Below are 12,314 nucleotides of genomic sequence, written 5' to 3'. Positions count from 1 at the left end.
CAAGGATGGACAGAGCGGATTTGGAAAATGTCCACAGAAGGTTTACAAAATTGATTCTAGGGATGAAATGGTTAACATAGGAGGAACATTTGACAGCTCTGGGCCTGTACTTGCTGAAGTTTAGAAGGATGAGGGGAATATTGAAAGGCCTGGAAAGAGTAGACATGGAGCGGATGCTTCTAGTATTGAGAAAATCTAGGACTTGAGGGCAGAGATTCAGAATATAAGGGTGGCCCTTTGGAACAGAGTGGAGAAATTTCTTTAGTCAGAGGGTGGAATTCATTGTGGAGGTTAAGTCATTGGATATACTTAAAGTGGAGGTTGATAAGTCTTTGATGAGTGAGGATATTAAGGATTACAGGAGAAGGCAAGAGAAATGGCTTGACAGGGAAAAACATGTCAGCCATGATCAAATGATAGAGCAGACTTAATGGGCTGAATGGCCTAATTTTACTCCTATGTCTTAAGATGGAATCAATGTTTAGGAGGCAATTAGACAGGCATCTGAGACAGCAAGATTTACAAAGATATAGACCTTATATGGGTAAATGGGAATAACGTTGATGAGCAAAACAAATAGACGTGGACATGGTTGGCTGAAGATTCTATGCTGTTTGAATCTATGACGTCTTTACATTTATAAAGGCAGTTCTTTTCTCCTAGAGATTTACAGTTGTCCATGTATTATTAATACTCAAATGCTTATCCCTCCAAAATGCATTGATAATGTTTGTTTTTTATGTATTTGCATCTTAGAGCAGCCATTCAAAAACTGGAAGCAGATCTGTTCCAGAGAATTTATGACTATTTGAAGAAGGCACGGAGAGAGAACACCAGGGAGGTGGAAGTCATGGAGAATCTGGAGAGGCTGGGAGCCAAACCAAGCGACTGCTTTGAAGTTGATCAACTTCTGTATTTTGAGGAACAACTACAGTCATCTTCAGCAGCAGCTCAGCAGTTAAATAGTGATGATTCTGGCCAATGAGTAATGCAGTTAAGGATCCTCTCCTCTGCACCAGCTAATAGACAACATCAGTTTAGGCTGTAATAGCAACACTGAATGACCACAGGTCAGACAGCATCTGAGAAAGAAAGGAGGAGTTAAGATTTCAGCACTGGTGTAAGTGTTTAGTAGACCTAAAACATTAACTCTCCATAGATGTTGCCTAGTCTGCAGAGTTTTTATAGCATGTTCTGCATTGGATTTTCAGCATTTGCCATAATTAATTTACCTAGTACCCTGGTGTCACAGTAACAGAAGCAGATAATATGCAATTTGGTCTTAAATTCAATAGACCAGGTTGTTTATAATAGGTAATTTCACCGAGAAAATCTCTGGCTAAACTTTTATAAAACTTGGGCATGTTTTAAGAAGGAAATTGCAAAAAGCGGCTGGTTAAAGGATTGCTTTGCTATGATTCAGAAGTGAACAAAAACAAATGCTGCTATTCATCAGCAGACAAATGAGGGTAATTTCTCCAGAATCTGTAGAATGTAACTTTCAGTAATTTTTCAGTGCCTGTGCAATTAGTGTTATTTTGGATAAATAAAACAGAAACTTCAATTTATTACTCCTTAATTATGTTTTGGAGCCCTATATAATTTTAAGTGAAGATAATTGTGTATTCAACAATGAAGATGTTAAAAACAAATTCCTGCCAGAATGTTTCCCATCATTGGGTCTGACACTGTTACCTTAAATATCTGGTCCCTACCCGGCTAACATACAGGGCAATGTTCATAATGCACAACAGCAACTAAAACATTGCCTCAGCCCCATCCATCCACCGTGTGGCAATGGCAGTAGGCACATGGAGCACCAACATCTCCAGCTTCTCCTAAAAGCCACAAACTTACCCCAGTATGGACACATATTGGTATTGGTATATTATTGTCACGTACCAAGATACAGTGAAAAGATTGTCTTGAACACTGTTCAAATCATTACACAGTGCACTGACGTCAAAAAAAGGTAAAACAATAACAATGCACAATAAGTGTAAAAGCTACTAAAAAAGTACAGTGGAGGAAAACGATAAAGCAAATGATCATAACAAGGATATGTATATTGTGAGATCAGGCATCCATCTTATCATACAGTATTTCTGTTTTAGAGTCTGATCAGTGGGATAGAAGCTGTTCTTGAATTTGGTGGCATGTACTTCCAGGCTTTTTTATCTTCTGCCTGACGGGAGAAGGGATAAGAGAGGGTATCCGGGGTGCTGGATGCTTTACTGGGACAGTGAGAATTACAGTATAGACGGAGTCCATGGAGAGGAGGCTAATACCATTGTTCCTTCATGCTTGCTTGGTAAAAATCACAGAAAGTTACACACAAGTGGGCCACTATTTTTCCTATACAGGTTAGCAATGGTCACTGGTCAAACAGCTGGCCAGGGGTAGTTAGAGGCGGTGCAAGAAATGCTCACTTTGCTCAAAGTAAGAGATGAGTCTCCAGAACAAACACAACAGGACTTTAATGGCAGCCTTATACTTTTAAATGTTGCAATAAATAGGAATACATTCACTTCACCCGGGGAATAAGCAACAGTATAGGGAAAATGGTAATTTATGTTTGTGACTTCTTTATGTTATTACAATTCAGTTTTGTGTGGTGTAGCTGCTGTACTCAACTTTCAGGTGACTGTGGGTTCAATAAAGAATCTAGAAGCGAGTGGAGCCTCTTTCTCACAATATTTCTCCAAATATCACACTAAAACCTCAAGAATATGAACACATGTCACTCAAAAAGCTGACAAAATTTAATTCCTTCCATATATGCTCCAGAAATATCAGAACAAAAACCTACATTGAACAAAGTTAGATCTTGAATGAAATACTGAAACAAGGGCATGAAAGATCCAAAGTTTGTTTAGAAGAGGAGTCTTCAAACTTCAAGATCAAAGAAAGTTTATTATCAAAGTATGTCACCATATACAACCCTGAGATTTTTTTGCAGGCATACTCAATAAATTCAATAGCCATAATAGAATCAATGTAGGACAGCAACAACAGAGTGGACAACCAATATGCAAAATTGTGAACATGAGATGACGAGTCCTTGGAAGCCAGTCCATGGAATGTGGAAACGGTTAAGTGATGGTGCAAGTGAAGATGAATAAAGTTACCCCTCTGGTTCAAGGTTCCGATGTTGAGTGGTAATGATTGTTGCTGAACCTGTTGGTGTGAGTCCTGAGGCTCTTGTACCTCCTTCTTGATGGCAACACCAAGAAGAGAGCATGACCTGGATGGAGGGGTCCCCGATGATAGATGCTGCTTTCCTGCGACAATGATCTGTGTAGATGTACTCTTTGGTGCCGAGGGCTTTACCTGTGATGGATCGGGCTGTAACCATTACCTTTTGTAGGATTTTCCATTCAAGGGATGTTGGTGTTTCCATACCAGGCTGGGAAGCAGCCAGTCAACATACTCCATTACACATCTATAGAAGTTTGTCAAAGTTTTAGATGTCATGTCGAATCTTTGCATGAAATAAAGGCACTGCTCTGCTTTCTTTGTAACTGCACTTACTTGCAGGGCCCAGGACAGGCCCTCTGAAATTATAACACTGAGGAAATTAAAGTTGCCGACCCTCTCCGCCTCTGATTCCCCCGTAAGGATTAGTTCATGGACCTCCCGTTTGCTCCTCCTGAGGTCAGTAATTATCTCCTTGGTCTTGCTAGACATTGAGTTGTTGATATGGTACCACAGCCAGGTTTTCAATCTCCCTCCTGGATGCTGATTCATGAACACCTTTGATTCAGCCTCCAACAGTGGTGTTGTCAGCAAACTTAAATATGATACTGGAGCTGTGCTTAGCCACAGTCACAAGTACAAAGCGAGTAGAACGGTTGGCGGGGGGGGGGGGAGTGGCGCCTAAGTACCTGTGCTGATGGAGTTTAGGGAGGATATTTTGGCCAATATTTAGTCTTTAATAAGCAACACTACAACTGATCATCTGGTCATCATCACACTGAGAATTGAGAATGTTTGTAGTATGCAAATCAGTTGCTGTACGTAGATTCATAGAATTATATGGAACACCCTCTGAGTGAGAAACCTACCCCATGGATATCCTTCAAATCTTACCTTTTAAACCTGAACTCTTTTAGGGTCCCTTACCTTTGGTAAAAGGACTGACCATGTACTTTATTTATTTATTTAAACCCCTCATGATGTTAGAAAGGGATGATTTTAATAAGGTCACCACTCAGCCTCCTTTGCTCCAGGAGAAAACGACCCCAGACTATCCAATCAGCTTTGTAACTCAAACCAACGAAAACGGGCAATGTTTCTGCGAATCTTCTCTGCATCCTCTCCGGCTTAATCACATCCTTCCTCTGGTTATACTTCACATGATATGTCATGTGCAATCTCACCAACTATTTGTACAAATGTAAGTTGATGTCCCAACTTGAGTACTTAATGCTTCAGCCAATTAAAGCCTTTTCACCACCTTGTCTTTCTGTGTTGCCAATTTTAGAGAATTATGTACTTATACCTCAAGGTATCACTGATCAATAACACTCTCCAAGACCCTGCCCTTCACCATGTATGTCCTGATGTGGGTTGAAGTCCCAAAATACATCATTTTACAATCATCCAAGTTAAATTCCATCATCTATTCCCTAGTCCACTTTCCCAGTTAATCTGAATTCTGTTCTACCACTACACACCTTCCTTGATTGTCCACAACATCACCAGTGTTGGTGAAGACTACATCATGACGCGATGCATCCAAATATATAAAACAACAGCGTAACGCACACAAAATACTGGAGGAACTCAACAAGTCGGGCAGCATCTATGGAAAGGAATAAACAGTTGACATTTTGGGCCATGACCCTTCATCAGGACTAAGACAACAGGAGAACAGACAAACAACAGGGTACACGTGAAACGGGGACACTTCTTTTTCCCTTATTAGGGAGAGAGAGGGAGCCTGTGGTATATTGAATACCGGGTGAACAAGCAGTCTTTGGGGTACTGCAAGTCTGTGTCTTTATTGATACTTTGCTGCACGCTTGAGTGCTCGGTGGGGGGTGCCGATGTTTTTTTGCTGGTGGGGGGGTCTGTTGCTTTGCTGCTGATTATGCATGGGAGGGGGGAGCTTTGGGGTTCTAACGTTTAACTGCCATTCATTCTTTGGGGCACTCCTCTGTTTTCATGGATGTTTGCAAAGAAGAAGAATTTTAGGATGTATATTGTATATATTTCTCTGACACTAAATGTACCTATCGATCCTATTGATCCAATACTGATGCTCAGAGCACTCCACTCGTTGCAGGCTTCCAATCTGAAAAATCAGCCCTCCACTGACACCCTCTGCCTTCTTCCACTGCCAATTTTGTACTCAAAATTTTTAATAACTCACACCTGAGCAAACCTTCCCCCATTCCCCACCCCCCCACCACCTATCATGTGCAATCTTGTCAGAGGTCTTGTTGAAGCCCATGTAGACAATGTCCACTGGCCCATTGTAGTCAATCTTCTTGGCCACTGTTATTTTTTGTAGGTTCACATCAGTCATCTCAAGAAAAAAAGAACTGAGACCAAATTTGCGAGACATGGACTCCCATGCTGGCTGTTTCTAATCAGTTCTTTCCTTGCCAACTGCAATTAAGTCCTGCCCTTCTGAATCCCTTCCAGTATCTTACTGCACTATCAATGTTAAGTGCACTGGCCTGTTGGTTCCAGACTTGTCCTTAAAGCTCTTCTTAAATAAAGGCGCAACTTTAATTACCCTCTAGTACCCCATCTGTGGCTAAGCAATATTCAAAATTCTCTGCCAGGATCCCAGCAATCTCCTTCCTTGCTTCCACAACATTCTGAGATGCACCTGGTCAGGCCCAGGGATTTACCTTCCTCTAAGTACCTCAAGACTGCCTCATCCTCCTCCTTCATAATATTGATTGGATTCAGGATATCGCCGATCTCTTCCCCAAGCTCACCAGCTTTCATTTCCTTCTTCACATCGAATGCAGTAGATTAATCTTAAACCTGACTCATATCCACGGCCACACGCATATCTTACCACACTGATAATGAAGGAAACTGACACTCTACCTCGTTATTTTTTTTTATTTTAAATATTGAGATAGAGTGCAGAGTAGGCCCTTCCAGCTCTTTGAGACACACTGGCCAGCAACCCTCCCTATTTAACCCTCACCTAATCACGGGATAATTTACAATGACCAATTAACCTACCAACCAGTACATCTTTCGACTGTGGGAGGAAACCGGAGCACCCAGAGGAAATGCATGCAGTCACAGGGAAACTTCCCACAGGCAGCAGCGGGAATTGAACCCAGGCCGCTGATACTGTAAAGCGTTGTGCTAACCACTACGTCTTCTTGCTGCTGATGCGGATTCTTCTTTTGATTTACCTTTACCGTATTTACCAAGGATATCACATTTTGCTGTAGTTTCCTTCTTAAATATAAATTCCAACACAGATTATAATTTTAATCAGAATTTCCCTGTCTGTAATTCACTCTGGGTTGTTCCGTATAGAAGGAGGAACCCACCTATGTTCCCGCTCACCTGGTTTCACCTATCAGGTGCTGGATTGTTCTCCTTCCGCTCCCCCCACCTTGGCTTCTTCCCCCTCCTTTCCAGTCCCGATGAAGGGTCCTAGATTGAAACACTGACGACTGTTCATTTCTCTCCATAGAAGCTGCCTGACCCGCAGAGTTCCTCCAGCAACGTGCGTGTGTGTGTGTGTGTGTGTGTTGCTTTTATTATCAATGTGGGCTTGATGCTTGTTTCCACCAGAAACCCAGGTGGAATAAATCCAAGTGAAAAAGAAATTGAAAATCTGGGTCACCTCAGGGATGGTTTATTTATTGTTGAGCTATGCAGTCTTCATTGTTCAGATTACAGAACATGGAACGGCAACTGCCACTATAATTTAAGACCGATGGAGCTAATGTAAAATAAAATTGCCAAACTGGAAAGAGAGGAGTGCTCCACAGCAGTGCACTGATTGGAACTGTATGTATTGATTTTCTTTCCACCCCAACCCTCCTGAGCTAAAGTAGAGGAACACATTTGACCTCTGACATCTGCTGTGCCACTGAGAACAGTTATTCCACATGCTGATTTTAGATTCCATGTTTCTGTGATGGATGGCAATGTGCCACGTCAAAGCAGCTGCAGTACATCTGACAGGAATATACTCCAGGGTCACTTTAATGTTCTGCCCACTCCCACTCCCACGTCTGCTTCGCACAGTTTTCCGAATCATTTTTCTTGTGCCATGAAAGGTCTCACACACCCAGCCGTGTCAATCCACTGAGCAGTCAGAATCGGGTTTATTATCACTGTCTTATATTATGTGAAACTTGTTGTTTCGTGCAGAAGTTTAGTGCACAGACATAAAAATCACTACAAATTGTGAAATAAATAAATAGTGTAAAATAAAAAGGAATAACAAGAGCCACACACGAGGCAGCTTAACAAGCTCTGACCCCATGGTATTACAGGTAAGATTCTAGCACGGATAACAGTGACTGACTGGCAGGAGGCAAAGAGTGGGAATAAAGGGAGCCTTTACTGGTTGACTACCGGTGACTAGTGGTATTCCATAGGGGTCTGTGTTGTGACTGATTCTTTTTACGTTATATGTCAACGATTTGGATGATGGAATTGAAAGCTTTGTTGCAAGGTTTGCAGGTGATACAAAATAGGTGGAGGGGCAGATAGTTTTGGGGAAGTAGGGAGGCAACAAAAGGACCTAGACAGATTAGGAGAATGGGCAAAAAAGTGGCAGATGGAATACAGCGTCGGGAAGTGTAAGGTGGTGAATCTATGGAATTTGTTGCCATGGGCGGCAGTGGAGGCCAAGTCATTGGGTGTATTTAAGGGAGAGATTGATAGGTATGCTGGCATTCATAGCAAGAGGATTCGAGTACAGGAGCAGGGAGGTACTACTGCAGTTGTACAAGGCCTTGGTGAGACACACCTAGAGTATTGTGTGCAGTTTTGGTCCCCTAATCTGAGGAAAGACATTCTTGCCATAGAGGGAGTACAAAGAAGGTACACCAGATTGATTTCTGGGATGGCAGGACTTTCATATGATGAAAGACTGGATTGACTAGGCTTATACTCGTTGGAATTTAGAAGACTGAGGGGGGATCTAATTGAAACATATAAAATCCTAAAGGGATTGGACAGGCTAGATGTAGGAAGATTGTTCCCGATGTTGGGGAAGTCCAGAATGAGGGGTCACAGTTTGAGGATAAAGGGGAAGCCTTTTAGGACCGAGATTAGGAAAAACTTCTTCACACAAAGAGTGGTGAATCTGTGGAATTCTCTGCCACAGGAAACAGTTGAGGCCAGTTCATTGGCTATATTTAAGAGGGAGTTAGATATGGCCCTTGTGGCTAACGGGATCAGGGGGTATGGGGGGAAGGCTGGTACAGGGTTCTGAGTTGGATGATCAGCCATGATCATACTGAATGGCTGTGCAGACTCGAAGGGCCAAATGGCCTACTCCTGCACCTATTTTCTATGTTTCTATGTTTCTATGTATTTGAGTAGCCAGAGCATCAAAGGTTATGGTGAGAAGGTGGGGGAGTGGGACTAAATGGGAGAATGGATCAGCTCATGATAAAATGGTGGTTCAGAATCGATGGGCCGAAAGGCCGACTTCTGCTCCTTTGTCTTATGGTCATGCACTTTGGTTAAAGAAATGAAAGGGTTAACTATTTTCTAAATGGGGAGAAAATATAAAAAACTGAGGCGCAAAGGGACTTGGGAAGTCCTTGTGCAAGATTCCCTGAAGGTTAATTTTCAGGTTGACTGTGGTGAGGAAGGCAAATGTGATGTTAGTATTCATTTCAAGAGGACTGGAATATAAAAGCAAGGATGTAATGGTGAGAGTTTATAAATCACTGGTGAGGCCTCACTTGGAGTATTGTGAGCAGTTTTGGGCCCCTTATCTTAGAAAAGGATGTGCTGAAACAGGAGAGGGTTCAAAGGGTGTTCACAAAAATGATTCCAGGTTTGAGCAGCTTGTCATATGAAGGGTGTTTGATGGCTCTGGGCCTGTATTCACTGGAATTCAAAAGAATGAGATGTGACCTCATTGAAATCTATGGAATGGTGAAAGGCCTGATAGAGTGGATGTGGAGAGGATATGGTGGGAGAGTCTAAGACCAGAGGACACAGCTTCAGAATAGAGGGACATCCTGAGAAATGAGGAGGAATTTCTTTAGCCAGATAGTTGTGAATCTGTGGAATTCTTTGCCACAGGCAGCTGAGGAGGCCATGTCTTTATGCATATTTAAGGCAGAGGTTGATTGATTCAGGGCATGAAGGGATACAGGGAGAATGGGGTTGAGAGGAAAATTGGATCAGTCATGATGAAATGGCAGGGCAGACTCAAGGGGCCAAATGGCCTAATTATGCTCCTATGCCTTATAATCCTGGAGGAACTCAGTAGGTCAGGCAGCATCTATGGAAAGTTGACGTTTTGGGCAGAGACCCTTTGTCAATGATGTGCTGGACGTGAAGACTTGTGAGGAGGTAGAAAGGTGAAGAGGAACATGGAAAAAGCCAGAAAAGGCCAGAAGGTGGGGGAGGGGAAGGAGTACAAGATGGAAGGTGAAGACAGGTGAGGGGAAGGTAGGTGGGTGGGAATGGAGAGGTGAAATGAAAAGCTGGTAGGTGAGAGGTGTAAAACATGAAGGAATCTGACAGGAGAAGGTGCGAATTGTGGGAGAAAGGGAAGGAAAGGGACACCAGGGGGAGGTGATAGGCAGGCAAGGAGAAGAGAAGAGGTATGTAAAGAGCCAGAATGGGGAATGGAAGAAGACTGAAGGGGGAGGGGGAATAATTACTGGAAGCTGGAGGAAATCAATGTTCATGCCATGAGATTGGAGGCTTCCCAGATGGAATATGAAGTGCTGCAGTGGTGGGGAGGGCTGTGCCTGTAATGGAAATGGTTGAGTCTATAAACTTCTGCAGCCTCTTGTGATCCTGTGAATTGAAGCTTCCATACTAGTCTGATGCAACCAGTCAGAATGCTCTGTGTGGCTCATCTACAGAAATTTTCTATAGTCTCTAGTGAGCTACTGAATCTCCTCAAGCTTCTAACGAAGTGGAGCTGCCAGCCAATCCTTCTTTGTGATTGCATCAATGTGCTGGGCCTAGGATAAATCATCAGAGATATTGATGCCCAGACACTTGTAGCTGGTCATATTTTTCACTGCTATCCCCACAATGAGGACTAGTGTGTGTTCTCCCATCTTCCCCTTCCTGCAGTCCAAAGTCAATTTCTTGGTCTTGCTGATGCTGGGGTCACTTAACAAATGAGGTTCCTCCTGTGGTATATCTCAAGGAGCAGGTTACCATGCTGTAATCCTGATTTAGGAGTCATAGCTATCATCTGGACTTAGGGTAATCAGCCATCTTCCATTTGTGGAGCAGATAGCCAAATTATCCCTAGCCCATGTGGATTCCTTTCAGACATCTCCACTAACTGCACACAAGGCCTCAGTATTTGTTTTCCCCACACAAGCTATGATTCACACTTCTTCCTCCTGGATAATGGGTTTATGTCAGTGAGGCAGTTATTCCCAGAAAGGTTGCATGATTCTGAGAATGGAAAGATTGGTATTGCTCATGAGATACTTCCCATATCACACAGGATGGTGAATTGTGGCAAAGGGTAGGTGGGATAATGTTGGCCAGCACTAATATCCACTTAATTTGAATGGACTTCAGCATCCCTATTGGAATAATAATGGTCAACTGGTGGTCAGTAGACATTGTGGCTGCAGCAACAGGAGACAGAGAGACGCTCTGAAGCAGAATATATGAAGCTGGTATTGCAAGGTAGGGTGATCCGCTAAGGTCCCCCCTGTGATATTAAGGCTACATATTAGCTTGAGGTACAGCAAAACAGATTGTGACAAAGAACATTGTTTGTCATAAGCCTTCTGGATATAGTTCTATGTTCAAGAGTTTCGGATGTTTTATTCTTAACATTCCTGAGAGTTGTTTCTGATCTGCCCCTAAAGCAGCATGAAATAGCATCTCTGCCAATCATCCACAGACATCACAGCACTGGATCATAAATGATCCCCAAGGAAACTATAGGCTTTTGTAGTTTGTCTCGAGAAAAATATTCTAGCAGCTGAGGCCAAATTCATTTTAGTGAAGCTCCTGTCAACGGATCTCACTGGTTCTTGTACAGATCAAAGCCCTGGATGCTTGTGATAATGGTCTCACAGGTTCCTGTATAAATCAATGCCCAGGGTGCTTATATCAATGAATCTCACTGGCTCCTGCACAGATCCGTGCCCAGAATGGTTATGTCAATAGATTTCACTGGATCCAGTACAGATCCATGGCCAGGATGGTTATGTCAATAGATTTCACTGGATCCTGTACAGATCCATGTTCAGGGATCAGGGTGCTTATGTTTCCAGCCCTCTTTCTGCAACTTAGTAATCTGCAACTTACCTACAATTGCTGGTGCTGAATGCATAATATTTCCATGTATAATGCATACATTTTCAGAATTTTAGTTGAAGCAATAGATATTGAACCGTATTCCATAAGAGGATGACAACTAGTGTATGTTACTGCATTGGGTGTTTAACAGATTGTGAATTGAAAGACAGGAAAACAGGCTATGGAGCTAAATTAGTCCAAACAGGCGATTCTGTTTCAGAAGAACTTCCCCCCTCCCCCACCCTCTTCATCTAACAGTCTATCCTTATCAGATACAAGGCAAAATATTGATAAATAAAGATTCCGTTTTTAATCATGGGGTTAGTGTTTTGACAGCCATGGGATAATGAGGATAACATTTGGTTTAGTTTGAGTTAGGAGCTCCTTAAAATATGTTCAAGCAACACACATCAAAGTTGCTGGTGAACGCAGCAGGCCAGGTAGCATCTCTAGGAAGAGGTATAGTCGACGTTTCAGGCCGAGACCCTTCGTCAGGACTAACTGAAGGAAGAGTTAGTAAGAGATTTGAAAGTGGGAGGGGGAGGGGGAGGGGGAGATCCAAAATGATAGGAGAAGACAGGAGGGGGAGGGATGGAGCCAAGAGCTGGACAGTTGATTGGCAAAAGGAATATGAGAGGATCATGGGACAGGATGGCATGAACATCGACTTCTCTAACTTCTGCTAATGCCCCACCTCCCCCTCGTACCCTATCCATTATTTATTTTTATACACACATTCTTTCTCTCACTCTCCTTTTTCTCCCTCTGTCCCTCTGACTATACTCCTTGCCCATCCTCTGGGTTCCCCCCCCGCCACCGTCTTTCTCCCCGGGCCTCCTGTCCCATGATCCTCT

General features: G+C 42.9%; 1 protein-coding gene across 1 annotated transcript in view; it reads left to right on the top strand.

Moving 5' to 3' along the window:
* The window catches only part of nek11 (NIMA-related kinase 11), a 331,369-nt gene extending 329,716 nt beyond the window's left edge, over nucleotides 1-1,653 (top strand). The window contains exon 15 of the mRNA XM_063069323.1: nucleotides 757-1,653. Within this exon, the coding sequence (XP_062925393.1) occupies nucleotides 757-985 (229 nt within the window). The 3' untranslated portion in view covers nucleotides 986-1,653. The remainder of the gene's footprint in view (nucleotides 1-756) is intronic.
* Nucleotides 1,654-12,314: the final 10,661 nt, after the last annotated feature.

Source organism: Mobula hypostoma, chromosome 17 (assembly GCF_963921235.1).
Source record: "Mobula hypostoma chromosome 17, sMobHyp1.1, whole genome shotgun sequence".
NCBI lineage: Eukaryota > Metazoa > Chordata > Chondrichthyes > Myliobatiformes > Myliobatidae > Mobula > Mobula hypostoma.
Note: the sequence above shows the minus strand (reverse complement) of the source record. Positions and strands in the feature narration are given on the sequence as shown.